At 58.7% G+C, this 18,019-nt stretch overlaps 8 protein-coding genes across 8 annotated transcripts; 4 read left to right on the forward strand and 4 right to left on the reverse strand.

Moving 5' to 3' along the window:
- Window positions 1-39: 39 nt before the first annotated feature.
- Window positions 40-1,490, reverse strand: BO80DRAFT_500431 (putative bicyclomycin resistance protein; the record flags this gene model as incomplete). The annotated part of the gene is made up of 3 exons (XM_025724236.1): window positions 40-373; window positions 439-987; window positions 1,044-1,490. Coding segments are annotated over 3 exons (1,329 nt in total), but the record flags the coding sequence as incomplete, so codon positions are not given.
- Window positions 1,491-1,662: 172 nt separating this feature from the next.
- BO80DRAFT_491878 (MmgE/PrpD family protein) lies at window positions 1,663-3,334 on the forward strand. The gene is made up of 2 exons (XM_025723728.1): window positions 1,663-1,941; window positions 2,003-3,334. The coding sequence occupies exons 1-2, from the start codon at window positions 1,702-1,704 to the stop codon at window positions 3,212-3,214; spliced, it is 1,452 nt and encodes a 483-aa protein (XP_025577418.1). The 5' UTR covers window positions 1,663-1,701; the 3' UTR covers window positions 3,215-3,334.
- Window positions 3,335-4,119: 785 nt separating this feature from the next.
- BO80DRAFT_462840 (TauD/TfdA dioxygenase family protein) lies at window positions 4,120-5,472 on the reverse strand (the record flags this gene model as incomplete). The annotated part of the gene is made up of 3 exons (XM_025722540.1): window positions 4,120-4,832; window positions 4,910-5,233; window positions 5,289-5,472. The coding sequence occupies 3 exons, from the start codon at window positions 5,470-5,472 to the stop codon at window positions 4,276-4,278; spliced, it is 1,065 nt and encodes a 354-aa protein (XP_025577419.1). The 3' UTR covers window positions 4,120-4,275.
- Window positions 5,473-5,863: 391 nt separating this feature from the next.
- On the forward strand, window positions 5,864-7,623 carry BO80DRAFT_376900 (MFS transporter). The gene is made up of 3 exons (XM_025716675.1): window positions 5,864-6,279; window positions 6,325-6,908; window positions 6,959-7,623. Exons 1-3 carry the CDS (start codon window positions 5,971-5,973, stop codon window positions 7,566-7,568), a joined length of 1,503 nt encoding a protein of 500 aa, XP_025577420.1. The 5' UTR covers window positions 5,864-5,970; the 3' UTR covers window positions 7,569-7,623.
- A 63-nt stretch (window positions 7,624-7,686) lies between these two features.
- BO80DRAFT_462842 (SMP-30/gluconolactonase/LRE family protein) lies at window positions 7,687-8,954 on the forward strand (the record flags this gene model as incomplete). Its single annotated transcript, XM_025722541.1, has 2 exons — window positions 7,687-8,362; window positions 8,419-8,954. The coding sequence occupies exons 1-2, from the start codon at window positions 7,693-7,695 to the stop codon at window positions 8,952-8,954; spliced, it is 1,206 nt and encodes a 401-aa protein (XP_025577421.1). The 5' UTR covers window positions 7,687-7,692.
- A 417-nt stretch (window positions 8,955-9,371) lies between these two features.
- BO80DRAFT_401930 (putative 3-oxoacyl-synthase) lies at window positions 9,372-14,345 on the reverse strand (the record flags this gene model as incomplete). Its single annotated transcript, XM_025717584.1, has 4 exons — window positions 9,372-10,650; window positions 10,698-14,159; window positions 14,205-14,231; window positions 14,275-14,345. 4 exons carry the CDS (start codon window positions 14,343-14,345, stop codon window positions 9,372-9,374), a joined length of 4,839 nt encoding a protein of 1,612 aa, XP_025577422.1.
- A 276-nt stretch (window positions 14,346-14,621) lies between these two features.
- BO80DRAFT_423098 (putative 2-methylcitrate dehydratase) lies at window positions 14,622-16,137 on the forward strand. The gene has a single exon (XM_025718963.1). It carries the CDS (start codon window positions 14,639-14,641, stop codon window positions 16,097-16,099), a length of 1,461 nt encoding a protein of 486 aa, XP_025577423.1. The 5' UTR covers window positions 14,622-14,638; the 3' UTR covers window positions 16,100-16,137.
- Window positions 16,138-16,420: 283 nt separating this feature from the next.
- Window positions 16,421-17,877, reverse strand: BO80DRAFT_442782 (citrate synthase; the record flags this gene model as incomplete). The annotated part of the gene is made up of 3 exons (XM_025721292.1): window positions 16,421-16,485; window positions 16,537-17,375; window positions 17,423-17,877. 3 exons carry the CDS (start codon window positions 17,875-17,877, stop codon window positions 16,421-16,423), a joined length of 1,359 nt encoding a protein of 452 aa, XP_025577424.1.
- Window positions 17,878-18,019: the final 142 nt, after the last annotated feature.

The raw sequence follows: 18,019 nt of genomic DNA on the forward strand, positions 1-18,019 counted from the left end.
CCACCACGCCCGCCACGCCCGCCAACCCCGTACATGCCCACCCATACCCAACCCACCGATACAACGCCGGCGCAAACACCGGCATCGCGAACCCCGCCAACGACCTTAACACCGTCAACGCGCCCATCGCACTCGCCGCATACACGGGATAACAATCCAGCACGTACGCCTGGATACATTGATATCCCATGAGAAGACCGAATGAGTAGATGAAGATGCCGAGGTTGGGGAGGAGCCAGTGCAGATGGTAGGTGGCGGACCAGCCGTAGAGGAGGAGACCAGTGGGGACGAGGATGGCGGAGGGGATCATGAGGGGGATGCGGTAGGTGGGGGAGGGGTGGTTGTGGTTTTTGGTTTTGAGGTGCTGGTAGATCTATACGTCTGGGTTAGGATTGGGGGTTGGGTTTGGGAGGGGGCAAAGGGGGGGGGGGGGATTACTTTATCGTTGATGGGGCCCGTACTTTCCGCTCCACCGAGCAACCCCGCCGTAATGGCGATATAATTCAGACTACTCCGGAAGTCATCCTGATGGTAGACGTCGCGCCAGAGAGCGTGGAAGGTGGAGATGGTGAGGTGGTTAAGGCCGAAGAGGAAGCCCATGTAGAGTGCTAAGAGTTGGATGATGGGCTGCGTGCCGAGCATGATGAATGGGCGGGCGAGGTCGACGCGGATGAGTTTGGTGAGTTGTTGGCGCCGGGAGAGGGGTTTCGGGGGGTAAAGGCCGCGGGCTTGCCAGTTGTCGAGACGGCGGCGGTGAAGCAGGAGTGGGGGGAAGGTTTCCGGGAGGAAGAACAGGCCCAGGAGGAGGGAGAGGAGGGTGAAGATGGAACAGAGGAAGAAGATGTCGGGCCAGGGTCGCGATTGAATGAGGAGGCCGCCGAGGAGGGGACCCAGGGTCGTGCCGAGCAGGGGCATCACGGTGTAGATGGCTAATGATACGCCCCGTTCGTCGCTGATCCAGAGGTCGCCGAGGACGCCGGCGCCGAGCTGGGATGTTAGGGTTGCGCGGAAAAACGGGTGGGGGGTATTGGGGGAGGGCGTACCGACATGGGTCCGCTGCCGAAAACGCCGCCGAGGAAGCGTAGCGCGAGGAAGATGCGGGCAGTAGGAGCCAGACCACACAAGGTGTTGAAGATGAGGAACCCGAATTGGCCGAGATGGAGCAATGGGGCGCGGCCGTAGATCTCAGACAACGGCCCCATGATGAGGGGTCCCATGCCCCAGCCCAGCACGTAGATAGAGAGGGTCAGCTGGGTGACCAGAGGCGACTCGATGTGTAGATCACGCGTCAGGGCCGGCATGGCGGGCACGACCATGGACGAGGCTGTCGGGGCGATGATGCTGTAGGCCGAGACCAGCATGGCGCAGGTCCATTTGCGCGAGGCCGGCCAGTTCTTAGGGTTGTGCGGGTCATCCGGGCCGGTCCACGTGACGGGGCCATTGTCCTCGTCGGGCAACAGCCGCGTGCGCTCGTTCACCGGGAGCGCCATGATGTGTGGCAATCGAGGAGTGGGTGCCGCTCTTTATCTGCTCAACGCATGGCGGCATCGGGCTGCACGGGCTCGCTCACTGGCCCCGAACCCCGAAGCTCGGCCGCGGGGCCCGAGCCTCGACGGATACTGTCCTCCCGAACACCGTTAATACGATTCTTATACCAGATCCCCTACATCCACTTCTCAGCTTCCACCTCAACTCATCACCATGACCGTCAACCACACCACCGAAGACCCCCTCCCCGTGACCGAATTCCTCAGCAAGTGGATCGCATCTCTTGACCTCGACTCGATCCCACTGTTCGTCCGCGAACGCGCCAAACACCTCATCCTCGATGGTATCGGCTGCGGGTTAGTCGGCGCGCGCGCCCCTTGGTCCCGCACCGCCACGCAAAGCATCCATGAATACGAGCCCAGCGGATACTGTCGCATCATCGGGGAGAAGCAGGTATGTTATCGTCCTACAGTATACTCTACATCAGTATTGGCCCGTTTCACTAATGTAGTAGAAACACGGCCCGTTGGCCGCCGCCCTCGCCAACGGTGCCTTCATCCAAGCCATGGAACTCGACGACTACCACAGCCAAGCCCCGCTGCACTCCGCCAGCATCGTGCTTCCGGCGTTATTCGCCGCCGTGGAAGCCCAGAAACATCGCAGTGGATATGACCCTGTCGCTGTATCAGGGGCGACGTTCCTCCTCGCTGCGATCGCAGGGTTTGAGACGGGTCCGCGTGTCGGGAAGGCCATGTACGGGTCTGATTTGCTGTCCCGGGGCTGGCACTCCGGCCCGGTGTTTGGCTCGCCGGCGAGTGCAGCGGCCACGGGGAAACTCTTTGGTCTGGATGCGACGGGGATTGAGTCCGCGATGGGGATTGCGTGTACGCAAGCCGGGGGGTTAATGTCGGCGCAGTATGAAGGGATGGTGAAGCGGATGCAGCATGCGTTTGCGGCGCGGAATGGATTGCAGGCGGGGTTGTTGGCCCGGTCGGGGTATCTGGGAATGAAGAAGGTGTTGGAGCGGCCGTATGGTGGATTCTTGGCCATGTTTAGTGCCGGGAATGAGCGGACGCCCGGCTACCAGGTGGAGGAGGTGGTAAAGGGGTTGGGGAAGGAGTGGGAGACGGAGGTGATTCGGTTCAAATTATATGCGTGCGTCGGGGGCTGTCATGGGCAGATTGAGGTGTTGCAGCGGATGCAGGAGCAGTATCCGGAGCGGTTTGCGAGGGAGAAGTTAGGGGAGGTGGAATCGATTACGGTGTATTTGTCGGCGCCGATTTATGCGCATGATGGGTGGCCGCCACAGCGGCCGATTACGGCCACCGGGGCGCAGATGAGTGCGGCGTATATTGGGGCGGTGCAGTTGGTGGATCGGCAGGTATTGCCGGCGCAGTTCGAGGAGGGAGCGTTAGATCGGGAGGAGGTGTGGGCGTTGGCGCGGAAGACGACGTGTCTGCATAGTGCGGAGTTTGATCAGCCGGATCATATTTGTGGGGCGCGGGTGGTGGTGCGGTTTGCCGATGGGTGGGAGGTGGAGGAGGCGACGCCGTTTCCGAAGGGGTATGATCCGCCGTTGGACAATGCGGATATTCGGGACAAGTTTCGGCGGTTGGCGGGGTCGGTGGTGGATGTGAAGACGGTGGCGGCGATTGAGCAGAAGGTGTTGCAGTTGGAGGGGGTGGAGGATGTGGAGGAGTTGTTGAGCTTGCTAGGGGGTGCTTAGGCAACATGGTTCAGAGTGAGTTTATCGGGGAGCTGATCAGGAGAGATGCATGGTAATTCTGGAAATCTCTTGTTTGCCTGCCAGTAGCCAAGTTGGAGACTACTATTTACTCTGTTCCTGCAAGACTACGACAGTCAAATTAGGGCTGCGGGGCCGCCCAGCAGGGCTTACTTAGACTTGTAAAATTAGCGGCGGCCCCGGAATCCGGGCCCGAATGTTAGCTCCTTGGCATGCACCACCGATGGGACTGCATCGACCAATGGAATGACATCTGCGGGCTATCTCTGAGATGATCATCTATAGGAACGTCACTATTTTACACTTGCCCTAAGCCTAAGTGCCAGTTAGCCCCTTCTAGAAACCACATACTCGGATGGCTTTACACTAATTTACTGGTCTTTTTGCTACTCCACCCGATGTATAGTATAGCATAGAGTAGGTATCGAACTAACCTTATCTATCTGAATTAGGTTAATATATGGAGGGTATTATGAGAACGAGGGTGATTAGGCTACTAGGACTCTTAGAGATTCCAGATTCTGCCTATGTATAAGGCTATGTAAAGTAGTTGAAGATTCCTTATAGAGACTTCAGGGTGTATCATAGTAAATGATTCTATGTCGTTTTACTGATGTAAAACAAGGACCGTCCTTAAGCGTGACGCTTCACGCTTCCAAAAGGAGGCTAATTCAGATACGTGAGCAGCGATAAGGGCTAACCAAGTGATTAGGCGCTTACCATAATACGTTGATTGCACCTAAACTATAGATCGAGTAACTCTCATAAACGCAGTACGATTGATAATCTCAAGCCAGAAGATAAACAGTAATTCAGTCAGATATTCATCCACCACCATCAATATCCCCCTCCCCCACATACAACAACAACAACAACAACAACAACAACAACAACAACAACAACAACAACAACAACAACAACAACAACAACAACAACAACAACAACAACAACAACAACAACAACAAGAAGAAGAAGAAGAAGAAGAAGAAGAAGAAGAAGAAGAAGAAGAAGGAGAAGAAGAAGAAGAAGAAGCAGCTACAGCCCTACCCCTCAATCGGATTCTCCAACTTATACGGCCACCCCCCCGTGGCCTCCTTCCGACTCTTACTCTTGGGATCCAAAAACGGCCTCTCCCCCATGACCATACATCTCCACCCGACCCGCTCCCCAAGTCCAAAATGATCATGCGTCGCCGAATGAAACGTACACCGATTATCCCACACGGCCAAATCCCCCGTACTCTCCCAGCGAAACCGTACCTGCAGATCCTGATTATCCATGATCAGTCGCCGATTCTTATCAAACAGCGCCTTGCTCTCCATCTCCGTCACGCCGTCAATATGATGACAGTTCGTGCCCCATCCGAACACGGCCTTCCAGCCCGTCAATGGGTGCGTGCGCACCAGTGGATGCTGCGTGCAAAAGTCGAGTCCCACGTTGCCGCTTGCGCCCCGGGGGCCACTATCCATCCCTTTGGGGTTTTGGCGCCCGGCTTCGGCGAGGGCGGGCGACATGTGGGTGGCTGTCAGGGTGTCGTAGAAGCGTTTGTAGGGCGGGGAGAGCCGGTCGTAGAGCTCGTAGCCGGAGGCCCAGAGGGTGTCTACCTTCCATCAGATACCATACCATACCTTGCCTACAAAACCACAGCGGATCAAGCAGACAGGGCAGGGGACATACCACCACCCGTCTCCGGCATCTCCCCCAGCCTCAAAACCGTATAACTCGGAGGCATATACTCAAAGCTCGAATCAGTATGCCACTCGCGGATATGCGTCTGGCGAGGCATGCCATTGAGCGGCTTGTTGTACATCGTGCGCAGCCGATCCGGATCTACTTTACCCATTTCGGGGTCCTCGCCTTGCATGGCCAGCAAGGAGTGGCGATAGAACCCGTTTTCTTTGGGCGCGCCGGAGAGTTCGTTCAGGCGTCGGCAGAGTTCCTTTTGCAGGGTGTCGGTGATGTTGTGTTGGTTGCGGAAGAAGATGACGCCGCGTTCGGCCACTGTGGTTGTTAGAGGGTGAAGATGGAGGACGGGGGGAATGTTAGGGGGAGATACGGAGCAGGCTTAGATCGCGGATCATGTCGTCCGAGTTGGGCTCGCGGAGCCAGGCAGTCACGTCGACATCGCGGAATTCACTCCCAATGGCGGGGGTGAGGTGGACGAGGTTGAAGTCCTTGAGGGAGCCCGTGTTGGGGAAGGGGGGGTAGACGGGGGGGGAAGAGGGGGTGATGGAGCCCATGATGATACTGCTGGAATGGGTTGATTCTGTGATTTGTGATTCTGTTGCTCTGTATTCTGCTACTCGATGGATCCGTGGTATATATATCCAGCCATGCTAACGGGGCTCTATACCGGACATTCCTATCATTGTGAACCATCAATAACCACCGAGCGACCACCGAGATGTCGGAGGCATACGTCCGACAGTCTGGCAATGTCCGACGCGATGGTCTTGTCGTGGGATCGAGCTGGAGTGCTGGACAGGCTGCCAGCTGGTGTCGGCCCCGGAATCCGAGGCCGAGCGGGTGCGCTTATTGGTCCTGCCACACCACCGTGCAGGATATTAAACCAACGAGGGAGAGAAAAAACTCCCCTTAGATTAAAGGAGAACATTATTAATCTGAGCTATCTGCGCGATGGTCTGTTGTCGAATCTACTGTCGGCCCGGTGCCCTATATAAAGATCACCACCGCCGGCCTTGGCTTTTGTCCACCATGTCAGTCACTGCGCCTTCACCATGGACCCCGAATCTTCCACCGCCAGTCCGGATCAATCCCTTCATGAAATCCAGCATGACATCGAGAAAGCAGCCCCCTCCCCACCGCCGGTTGCGGATCCGAATCTGGTGACGTGGGAACCTGGCGACAAGGAAAATCCGCATACGTGGAGTCCGACGCGGCGGTGGGTGGTCACACTGGTGCTGAACACGCTGCCACTGTTTGTCAATATCGGGTCCAGCATCCTCAGTGGCTCGTCGGCCGACATGGAGAAGGAATACCACGTATCTTCCGAAGTCACGATCCTGATCACCAGTTTATTTCTGCTGGTAACTCTTCCCCTTTTCTTGGCTGCAGCCATCGCTGACCATCAGGGCTTCACCTTTGGCCCGCTCATGTTCGGCCCGCTGTCGGAACGCATCGGGCGCAAAATCCCCATCACCATCGGCGTGACCCTCTTTGCGACCTTCTGCATCCCGATCGCAGTGGCCCAAAACTACTACACCATCATGATCAGTCGCTTCTTCAGCGGTCTGTTCGGCTCCGCCGCCATGGCCGTCACCGGCGGCGCCATCGCCGACATCTGGCCGGACCCGATCATCCGCGGCGTGGGCATGGACATCTTCATCCTGACCGGTTTCTTTGGGCCCATCATCGGCCCTATCATCGGCAACTTTATCACCCAGAGCTATCTGGGCTGGCGGTGGGTCATGTGGGTGACCGCGATTGTTGCATACGCCTTCATCATTGTCGCCTTCTTTGTCGTCCCCGAGACATACGCTCCGGTCCTGCTGACCCGCAAAGCTGCCCGGTTGCGTCTGCAGACGAAACAGTGGGCGCTGCATAGTCGCCTCGAGGAGAGCGACACGGACGCGAAAACCTTTGCCAAGGCGTATCTGCTGCGACCGTGGGTGTTGCTGGCGACGGAGCCGATATATCTGGTGGTCACGATTTACATGTGAGTTCGCAGCGACTCAAACTGGGAATCATCGCACTGACAAAATGTAGGGCATTTGTGTACGGTCTCCTCTTCCTCTTCTTCGAAGGCTTTCCGATCGCATTCGAGCAGGTCCGTGGCTGGCGGCCACAGATCGCGGCTCTACCCTTCCTGGGCCTGGCGATCGGGGTCATCATCGCGGGCGTCGCCATTATCTGGTACACCATGACCGTCTACAAACGACAGATCCAGTCAACGCCAGGACTGTCGGTCCCGGAACGTCGCCTCCCGCCGATGATGGTAGGCGCGGTGCTGCTGCCTCCAGGCATGTTCTGGGCCGCCTGGACCAGCCACGCATCCACCCCGTGGCCCGCGCAAGTGGCCGCCTACATCATCGTGGGAGCGTGTCTGTTCACCATTTTCGTGCAGGGCTTCAAGTACATCGTGGACGTGTATTTGAATGTCGCCAACAGTGCCATCTCGGGCAATACCTTTCTGCGTAGCTTCTTCGGGGCCGGGTTTCCGCTGTTTTCACCCGCGCTGTACCACAACCTGGGGGTGCCGTGGGCGACCAGTCTGCTGGGGTTTATCGCGCTGGCTCTGGCGCCGGTGCCGTTTTTGTTTTTCTTTTACGGCAAGAAGATTCGGTCGTATTCGAAGAATGCGTTGGTGGATGCGTAGTGCATGAAGGATTCGGGGGTAAAAGGCCGAGGCGCGCTTCTCGGGCCGTTCGGACCGTTGTAATATAAATATAAAAGAATTGTATCTATCCCTCCATCCTCGCTTCTCATATCCACACGACAGCATGTCTGCTCTTCAATATCCCCTCACCGGGGCCTCGGTCCCGGCCGCTGTCCCCGCCATTGCGCAGCCCTGCCTTGGCTACGCGTCCCCCTCCGTCCTCTGCATCCACCACTACGGCGCCGTCCTCCCCGAAGGCTTCGAGCGCATCATCCAGCCCATCGTCGGCGCCACCGACACTTATGCCTCCACCTCGGTTCCCGCCGACCCCTCCTTCTCGCTGCTCGCCAACGCCAGCTTCCTCATCTTCGACGAGACCCGCGCGGCAGACATCCTCGGCCCCGACCCCGTCGTCGACTTCATCTTCCCCCTCGACAACGTCCCCCACGAAGCTCCCACCTACGAACCCAACCTCAATCTCATCTTTTTTTCACGGCTCCGCCCCGATCCCCCCGCCCAATACGTGATCGATCTGAACACCGACCCCCCGACCCTCGAACAACGCATCTTCGATCCCCCCCTCGTCGTCCCCTGCGGGTCGACCTACCACGCCGGGCTGATCTACTGGTGCGGTTCAGCCACATACAACGGGATCTACACCCCGGGGATTTATGCCTTGAATGCATCGACGGGGAAGATCCATCCCGTCCTCAACAATTACTTTGGGTATAACTTTGGCACGTGTGATGATCTGGCCTTTGCCCCGAACGGCGATATTTGGTTCACGGATAACTGTACCCCATCCCCCACCTCTCCCTCCCCCCAATAACAATACTAATAAGAGGGATAGGGTACATCCACGCCCTCCCCCACATCCCCCACAACCACACCATCCACCTCGAAACCGCCATCTACCGCTTCACCCCCACCACGGGCCAAACACAAATCGTCTCGGACGCCTTCTCCCAACCGAACGGGATCGCCTTCTCCCCCGACCACAAAACCGTCTATGTGACCGATACCGGCGCGGACGCGGTCTCCCTCGCCAGTGGGGAAATCGCCTACCACTCGCACGGCAAACGCACCGTGTATGCGGCGGATTTGTTGCCCGATGGCACCGGGATGGTCAATCCGAGGGCGATTTTCCTGGCGCAGGATCGGGTCCCAGATGGGATTAAGACCGCCCGGAATGGGTTGGTGGTTACGGCGACGGGGCATGGGGTCGATGTGTTGGATGAGCGGGGGCAGTTGGTGGTGCGCGTGCAGACGAATTTTACGGTGTTGAATGTGGTGTGGGCCGGGCGGGAGTTGAATGAGTTGTGGATGGTGGGGTTTGGGGGGGGGGGGAGGGGGAGGGGGGGGTTGGTGGGGAGGGAGTTGCTTTGATTCTGCCTGGACTTGGACTTGGACTTCGCTTGATATAGTTGTTAGTAAGATGATGCATGTTGAACTCCTGTTTTAGAAGTGACATTGTATAAGAACCGCCGACCTCCTAGTCGATCCCACCGCTGAGCTGAGCCCTAACTGGCTACCAGACTAGCATTTAGCCACTAGCGTAGAGTGGATTGCCTATCAAACACTCGATAGACTTCCCACGAGATTCTGCAGGCAGTCAGTCACAGAGTCAGTACCTAAGCAAAACAACCGAATGCAGAGTTGAGAGGTCTGCTATTGTTTCCAGTGACGATACCGCTCACTATACATCCACAAACTTAAATCAACCCTGCCAAACAGACGGCCACATATCAAGCCCAAATCACAATCACATTCTATACCTCGCAACAGCCCCCCAAAAACACTAAACTAAGCACCTCTGCTGAAAACATACTCCCCTCCCTCCCGGGCTACCCTCGCCCCGGGATCCAAAAACACCCTCGTCTCATCCTCTTTCTTCTCCCCCCACGCCGACACCTCCTTCGCCCGAAACCACCCCTCCCCATTCTTCCCCATGAACCCGTTCAGAAACACCTGCTCCCCCCTCCTCATCCTCTCCCCTACCCGTCCCTTCCACCCCTCATACACCCCCTTTCCCAACCCCGCAAACAAATACCTCGCCGCAACCACCACCACCACCCCGCCCTTCTGCCCGAACCCGAAACTCGTCAACATGAATGCCTTCATCCCGTCCTCACCAATCTTCATGGCGGTGGATGGATACACCAGATGTTCAAACCCCCGGAACTTCTCATCAATATTATCTGCATTGCGGTTCCCCGGTACCACCCCGGAGGATAGGACTTGTAACCCCCCGTTGAGCATCCATGCTCCGGCAGCGCCTTTGGGATGGCCGGTGAGATGTTTCTGGGAGATCGTGAGGAGGGGGTTTCCTGGTGTGCGGTGTAAGTGGGACATTTGGGTGTTGAGGACGCGGGCTTCGTTCAGATCATTAGCCGGGGTGGAGGTGCCGTGGAGGGTCGCGACGGTGAGGTCGTCGATGGTGAGGGACCAGGTTGCGAGGGCGGCGCGGAGGGGAGAGATGGTGGGGTCTTGGAGACGGGGGTTCGACCAGAGGGTTTGTGCGGTGAGGAGTTTCTGGGTGGTGAGGGTTTCGATGCGGTGGAGGTGCTCGGAGAGGCTGTGGGGGGTGTTGTCGAGGGGGAGGTGTTTGGCTGCTGTGAGGAGATCGGTGCGTTCGCGTTGGATCTGGGATAGGGCGGTGGTGAGGTGGGCGCGACGGTAGGGGAGAGAGAGGAGTGGGGAGGATCGTGCGGGGGGGGATTCCCGGGCTGCGGTGAGAATGCCTTGGCCTGGGGCTGGGACGGAGCGGCCGATGCGGTCGCCTGCCATTTGGGTATAGGCGATGATGCCGTAGATGGGCAGACCCATGGCCAGGGCGGTGTCGGCGGTGGTGATGATTTGGATGCCGCAGCCGGCGGATTCCATGAAGCCGCTGCGGGAGGTCGTGCTGGGGCGGGACATGTCGTGGGGTAGACGGCCTTTGGCCAGCTCGTCCAGGGTGTTGGCGGTCGCTTTCATGTTGGCGAATTCGTACGACATTTCGGCTTGGAAGTCGTCGGTGCCGCCGACGATGGCCAGTTTGGCTTTGCCGAGGAGGAGCGATTCGCAGCCGGAATCGAGCGATCTATATGGTTAGTGGGATATCAGGACGATAGGGGGAGAGAGGCATACTCGACGGCCGTGGCGCAAGTGCCAACTGGCGTTTTGATCGGGCCGCTGGAGCCCAGGAGGAGCATGTTGGTCCACGCTCCCATGGCATTGAGGTAGGATTCTTGCAGAATGTCGTTCTGCACCGGGCGATCCAGATAGCGATCACCATAGACCCCCCGCATCGATACTAAACCCCCCACCCCCGTGCCAATGCAGTTGGCCACTTCGGAGACATGCATGTGCTGGTAGATCTCAAACGGATCCTGAATGCCGGTGCTGAGCATGGCCTGACACACGCAGCACAACACATACAGCGTGATGGGGTCGACCTGCGCCACGATATCTTCCGGGATGCCATATCGCGCCGGATCCCAGCCCGTGGGCAGCAACCCTGCCACTTTGCGACTGAAGGGAATTGCCTTGGGGACGAGAAAGTGTGCCCCCTTCTTGATCCGCACGGCGCATTCATCCTCCCCCTGCGGCGTAATCACCACCTTGTCGCCGTACCGCAGCTGAAACGCCTCCGCCGTGGCCCGCGCCGCCGTAAACACCGGCAGATCCTCATTGACCACGACCTCGTGCAGAAACTCCTTGCGATCCGGATCATACCCGTTCAGCAGTTCCGGCTCGATGAACCGGATCCCCGTATGCGCCCGGATATATTCCCCATACCGCGTGCCGATCTCATCGTCCCGCACCGGGGCTTTGGTCTGTCGATCCACCCATCCGGCATAGGGCTGGCCCTGGACCTCTCCGGCCCAATGCTCAATCAACCCCATCATCCACGCCATCTCCACCAGTCCTTCCACGGAAAACGCCCCGGTGGATTCCATCTCCCATCGGGTCCGGGCACTCCCCCATGGACCCAACTCGGAATATCCCACCACGACCACCGTCTTCTGCAGGTTCATCATGCCCTGCAAATCAGGCAATCCCTGGATCGCGGTCTCATACTCCTTCACCGCGGGATACCCAACCCTCAGCCCCGCCCGAGGACGAAACCCATCCCCCCGCGGCCCCGGGCCCTCCGCCACGCCCAACACCTCCCGCTCCCGCTCCCGCTCCGCCACGATCGCCTGGCGGATCTGACTCGCCCGCTGCATCTCCCGTCTCGCCCGCCCCAACACCTCCTTCAACCCCTCCACCCCCGCCAACCCCCCACTCAAATCCACCCACACGGGCTGCTCCTCACACGCCGCCACCAATTTCCCCTGCCCCAACACCGCCAACACATTCCACGCCATCTCCCCGGCCGAGAACGTCATCGCGCCCTGCGCTTCCACCGCCTCCGCGAGGATATTATTCCCGCTCATTAACCCGGTGCCGCGGGTCCATCCGATGACCGTCCCACAGACGGCGAGATACGGCGCCCACCGCTCCGAATCGAACCGGTTCAACAGCGTCTCTAATCCCAGTTTGGACTCCGAGTAGAGTCCATCCCCCCCGAAGGTCCCGTGATTCGGCGACAGCGGGAGGATGATCGTCGTGGGACGACTCGTGATCCGTCGTTGCACTTTATGATATTTAATCCGGCCGAGTAACCGGAGGAGATTCGTGAGCATGAGTCGGTGCGCGAGCTCCGCCCTTTCATCGAGCCCGCTGTCAATGGTCCCCGTCTGAGGCATCGCCGCGAACGGGAGGATCGCGTCGATGTCGCCCCCATAGGTCCCACCGGAGGCAGGGCCCTGGGTATAGATATGATCGATCAACGCATCGCAGTCTTGCACGCTGGCTTGGTTGAATGGCAGGAGGATCAGTTTACTCCCCCGGGCACCGTACCTCTTGTACAGAGTGCTGTAGAAGTCCGCGGTCGCGCTGATCGCTCGGCTGGTGGTCACGAGGACATGGGCCCCGCCTTGGAGTAGCCCCTTGATGGCTTCGGCGCCGATCGAACCGGGACTGGCGCCGGTGATCAGGACGGTGCGGTCTTTGAAGGACAGGCCGGTGGTGGTGGCGGTGGTGAGAGCGTCCAGGAAGTGGTTCGTCCAGGGGGCGTGGTAGCGCCAGGTCGGGCCGTGGCGGCGACGGATGTGGCAGAAGGGGAGGTGGGTGGTGGTGGTGGTGGTGCTGCGGGTGAGGAGGAACGCGTGGTCGGTGGGGGTCGGGGCAGAGACACGGGGGACTTCGGTGTACTGGATGTCGCCGGTGTCGGTGATGGTGGTTTTGGGGGCGAGGGAGGGTTGGGTGTATCGGAAAGTGGGATCGACACCACGGTGCTCTGAGTTGAATGTCTCACGTATGGGATGCCCCCGGGTGGTGGAGGCGAAGTCCACCAGCTGCGAGCAGGCCGGCGTCCACCGATTGAAAATCATATGCAGTTCGTTCTCTAACTCGGCGGACGGGACATCCTCCCGGTCCAGCCGCTGGAGCAGGGACAGGAGATCCACCCGCACCCAGTTCCACCACGAGTCGTAGAGACGGATCTTACGGGCGTCGAAGAGCGGCGCGGTGCCGGTCTGCATTTGCGACCCGAACTCGGTGGTCCAGTGGTCGAGCTGCGCGGTGAGCTCGGCCGTGGAGACAGTTGGCTCCGCCATAGCCTCAGGCTCGTCGAGCAGCTGGCCGAGCACCTCGTGGATCTTGCGCAGGGCGGTTTTCTGCTCGCGCGTGGCGGCCTCGAGGGCGGATGCGTCCACGATCGCAGCCGGGCCGGACGGGGTGGTGGATGATCCCGGGGTGAGGGTTAGCGTGAAGTATTGGGCGTAGCGCTGGACGACGCGGTCCAGAAAGTCAGTGGCAGCAGCTGGGTCAGCCAGACGGGCCGCTGGTTCCAGAGTCGTGGCGTAGCAGAGCACGGCGGTTTGACGGTGGACCTCCAGTCCCCAGCGCGTCTGCAAGTGCTGGCGAATGGCTTGTTGGGTGTAGCCCGCCGGCATCTTGGAGGAGATCAGTCGAGCGACTAGGCTGGTCATGGGCTTGCCGAGCTGGCCGGAGCAGGGAAGGGTTGACAGGGCTTCGAGGGCGAGCGTCTCGCTGTTGTCGGGGAGATGGCCGAGCTCGGCTTCGAGGTCGCCGATCAGTTCATTCTGCAGGGTGGATTTGCCTCCGGAGAGATCCCGGATGCTCTTGTCCCGGGGGACTTGGTCGAAGGGCTTCTTGAGTTTCTGGGCTGTTAGGGCGAGGACTAGGTCTCCGGCCGTGAGTGGCGTGTCGGGGATGGAGGCAGCGGCTGCGGGAGCTGGGGCAGTGGCTGGAGCGGGAGCTGCGGTGGTCGCTGGGGTAGTCACTGGGGTGGTAGTTGGGGTGGCAGCTGGGGCCGGCTGGGCTGGTTCCGCCGGCTCCTCATACTCATAGTAGATCTCCTTGAGATTGCTGGCCGAGCTGAGAAACTGTCGGTTGATGGCATTGGCCTGGTCGTGGCGGGCGGTGGGCCCCGTGGTGGCAGTCTTCTGGGCCATGGTGGCCAGGACCCGCGCAGGGCCAATCTCGATGATGCGCTGGATGGGCGGGTCATGTTGGAGCAGGGCTTGTTGGGTGTTGATCCTACAAGATCAGCATAAACATATTAGAGGAGGGATAGGGAATTACCATTGGACCGGAAAGGCAAATTGGTATCTGTCTGGTTAGCAGCGATCTCAACCCTAAGGAACGGACTCACGAGAGATGTTCGATCAGCAGCTGGTGGGCCAGCTTGCGCCGCTGGCTGTCGGTCAACTGGTCGGATGTCATGATGTTACTGTACAACTTGACATGAGGCCATCCTCGTCTTGAAATACTCTGCGTTGATCGAGTCTGGTTGGATACATGAATCCATGATTGGCTCGCTGCTCCAAGTCCGACGCCGGACCGTCAACCCCGAGCCGGATCGACTCGTCCGAACAGCGATGGAACAATCCCTCGGGGATGGCTCCGAACATCCCAGAGATATCGAGCATACCGTCGCCCAATTACCGCTAGATCTATATATATTCACATCTCATGGTCTCCTCCAAAGCTCACAGTATCCAACAGCACCAAACAATATGGCCGACGACAACACCCAACGTCCCTACGACGCCATCGTCACCCAAATCGTCGACTACGCGTATGACTTTGATATCACACGTCCCCAAGCCTACCAACGCGCCACCGCCACCCTCCTCGACGCCATCGGCGCCGCCTTCGAAGGCCTCACCACCAGCGCTGACTGTCGCGAGCTGATCGGACCCGCGTGGCCCGCCCCCGACCAGTTGGCCAATGGCTTCCGTCTCCCGGGCACCAACTACCAACTCGACATCCTCAAGGGAGCGTTCGACCTAGGCCTCCTGATCCGCTATCTGGACCACAACGATGCCTTTCCCGGTGCCGAATGGGGCCATCCCTCCGACAACCTCGGGGCGATCCTCGCCACGGCCGACATTCTCAGCCGCCAAGCCCTAACGAAGAACCTCCCCGATGACGGCCCAACCATGAAACACGTCCTGATGGCTCTCATCAAAGCCTATGAAATCCAAGGCTGCTTTCAAATTAAGAACGCCTTTAACCGCGTCGGTCTCGATCATGTCATTCTGGTCAAGGTGGCTTCCACGGCCGTCGTGTCGTGGCTGCTCGGTCTCGACAAGGCACAGGCGAAAGCGGCCGTCTCGCACGCCTGGTTGGATGGCCATCCCCTCCGGGTCTACCGACAGGCCCCCAACGCCGGACCCCGGAAGGGCTGGGCCGGTGGGGATGCCTGCATGCGCGCCGTGCATCTGGCTCTGCTGGTGCAGAAGGGCCAACCCGGGGTTCGATCGGTGTTGACGGCCCCGCGGTGGGGGTTCTATGATGTGTTGTTCGGGGGGAAGGCGTTCCAACTCCCCCGGCCATTTGGAAGCTGGGTGGTAGAGAATGTGCTGTTCAAGGTGAGTACGGCGGAGGGCCATGGGTTAACGGCCGTGGAGGCCGCGGTGACGGTGGCGGAGGATTTGCGGAAGAGGGGTCGGAGTCCGGAGGAGATTGTCCGAGTGCGGGTGCGGACGCAGGAAGCGGCGATGATTATTATTAATAAGGTCGGGCCGTTGCATAATGCGGCCGATCGGGATCATTGTTTGAAGTATATGGTGGCGGTGGTGTTGTTGAAGGGGGCGGGCATTGAGACGGAGGATTATCAGGATGCGAGCCCGTGGGCGAGAGATCCGCGGGTCGATGCGTTACGGGCGAAGATTACCCTCGAGGAGGATCCTCAGATGACGAGAGATTATCATAATCCTGAAATTCGGAGTCTGGCGAATGCCCTGCGGGTGACTCTGGCGGATGGGACCGAGTTGGAGGAGGTCGTGGTGGATTTTCCGGTCGGACATGTTCGGCGCGAGGAGACGATGGCCGCGGTGCGGGAGAAGACGAGACGGAATTTGGGGTTGAAGTTGTCCGAGGAGCGGGTGGAGGGGATTCTAGGCTTGGTGGGGAAGAAGGAGTTTGAGGAGTTGCCGGTGAGGGAGTTTGTGGATTTGCTGGTGCCGGAGTAAAATCGGGAAGCAAGTGTTGGTATCTAATCTCAATGGACTTCATCCTCTCTTTTTAGTATATAGCCGGATGGATAGAATCCGGACAATCTCGCAAGTCTAATGTTCCTCTTTGAGTGCCTACCAGCTTGTCACTTGAATGCTGAGTCTTCTAATCAGACTGCAGCGCTGGCTGAATCCAGCGTGGCCGGATGGTCAACTCTATACCACTTCCTCAGGCATGCAGAGACCGAATATTGTATATGTGCTACAGGTCCGTCTTTCAGACACGCTCAAAACAGTATGACACATCTCATTCACTACCGGTGCATTCTACCTACATCACTAAAACTTCCGATCCACCTCCCCCACATACACCTGTCCAGGCCTCCAAATCCGTGCTGTCCCACCTAGAACCAACATTAGCACACACCATACCCAGGAAGGGAAGGACAACTCACCCATCGCCTCCTTCCAATGCGCCAAGAATCCCTGCGTCCGCGACACAATCGAAATCGGCAGAATAAACTCCTCCGGGAAGCCCATCGCGCCATACGTAAACGCCGCAAACAAATCCGCATTGGGCTTCAACTTTCTCTTCACGAAGTATTCATCGTCTGCAGCCAGACGGTTCAGCTCAAACGCCACCTTGAGCAAGGGATCCTGTGCGATTTCTTCCTGGAGTTCGGACAACACGGCTTGAATGTGCACGGCCCGGGGATCCGTCACCCGGTACACCCGATGCCCGTACCCGTAGAGACGCTCCTTGCCGGATTTGACCCGCTCGATCTTGTCCTTGCAGGCATCAACTGAGCCAATGGCTGCTATATCGCGGTAGGCCACCTCGATGGCACCGCCGTGGAGGGGCCCGTACATGGCGCTGATGGCGGAGATGAGACATGAGATGGCATCTGGGAGGGAGGATGCGGTCTGGAGCATGGCGGCCGTGGAGCAGGTCATTTCGTGGTCAGCGATCAAAACCCAGAGGCGCTCAAAGTAGCCCACGTAGCGGGGATTAGGGAGAGAAGTCTTGGGGTCGACGTGGCCGGTCATGAGGAACAGGTTCTCGATGTAGGACAGGTCGCGGCGGGGTGGGGTGAAGGGCCGGTTCAGATGGTGACAGTAGGCGATGGCGCTGATCATGGGCAGGGCCGCCAGGACGGTGATGATTTGCTCATCGACAGCGTCTGGGTTGCCGAGATATAGATTCTTGGCAGCGTGCGCTGGAACAGTGTCCATTTGCGTGGATTGGAGGGCAGAAAGACCCGCGATGATCATGCCCATGATGGAGCCGGAGGGACTGAGTGAGTTAGTTTAGACTCGGAGCAGGTGTGGGGAGAAGCGTACGGGAATGAGCGGATGACTTGGTATACACTTCCATCAAGAGTCATGGCGTCGGCGATACGAATTTGCAGTTTCTTGGCTTCAATAGGGGAAGGCCAGTGCCCCCAAACGAGTAGATGGACGGTGTCAATGAAGGATTTCCCTTGGCTGATAATGTCGTCGATCGAGTAGCCCCGGTATTGAATGATGCCCTTGGTGCCATCGATGTAGGTGATTTTGCTTTCCTTGACAGCCGTGTTGGAAAAGCCCGGGTCAAAGACGCGGATGCCGTTCTCCGTCTGGTCCGGGTAGTAGTCCTGGTTGACGGGGGCTTTGATGCGTTTGAATTCGCTGGCGTGGATGGCATTGTGCACAATGGGGATCTCATAGTATTGACCGGTGCGGCTGTCCACGACGTGCAGTGAGGGAGCAGGCGTCTCATGGACACCATTGGTGCCGTTGGTGCCGTTGGTAGTCATAATGGAAGAAGTGATGGGGATGTGAACGGGACGGGACGTGGAGGTCAAGGCCGCGGGAGTTGATATAAACCCCAATTTGGCAACATCGTCTGACAACATAATCCCCGGCAGACGTGTCAACTCGGCCGCCAAAGTCCATCGA

Source organism: Aspergillus ibericus (genome assembly GCF_003184845.1).
Source record: "Aspergillus ibericus CBS 121593 unplaced genomic scaffold BO80scaffold_10, whole genome shotgun sequence".
In the NCBI taxonomy this organism is placed as follows: Eukaryota; Fungi; Ascomycota; class Eurotiomycetes; order Eurotiales; family Aspergillaceae; genus Aspergillus; species Aspergillus ibericus.

Excerpts from the sequence above, each read along its gene's own strand:
- BO80DRAFT_491878 (XM_025723728.1), top strand. The coding sequence starts at position 1,702 with ATGACCGTCAACCACACCACCGAAGACCCCCTCCCCGTGACCGAATTC. Across the intron at positions 1,942-2,002 it reads GCATCATCGGGGAGAAGCAG|AAACACGGCCCGTTGGCCGC; the intron begins GTATGTTATCGT and ends CTAATGTAGTAG.
- BO80DRAFT_423098 (XM_025718963.1), top strand. The coding sequence starts at position 14,639 with ATGGCCGACGACAACACCCAACGTCCCTACGACGCCATCGTCACCCAA.
- BO80DRAFT_376900 (XM_025716675.1), top strand. The coding sequence starts at position 5,971 with ATGGACCCCGAATCTTCCACCGCCAGTCCGGATCAATCCCTTCATGAA. Across the intron at positions 6,280-6,324 it reads TCACCAGTTTATTTCTGCTG|GGCTTCACCTTTGGCCCGCT; the intron begins GTAACTCTTCCC and ends GCTGACCATCAG. Across the intron at positions 6,909-6,958 it reads CTGGTGGTCACGATTTACAT|GGCATTTGTGTACGGTCTCC; the intron begins GTGAGTTCGCAG and ends GACAAAATGTAG.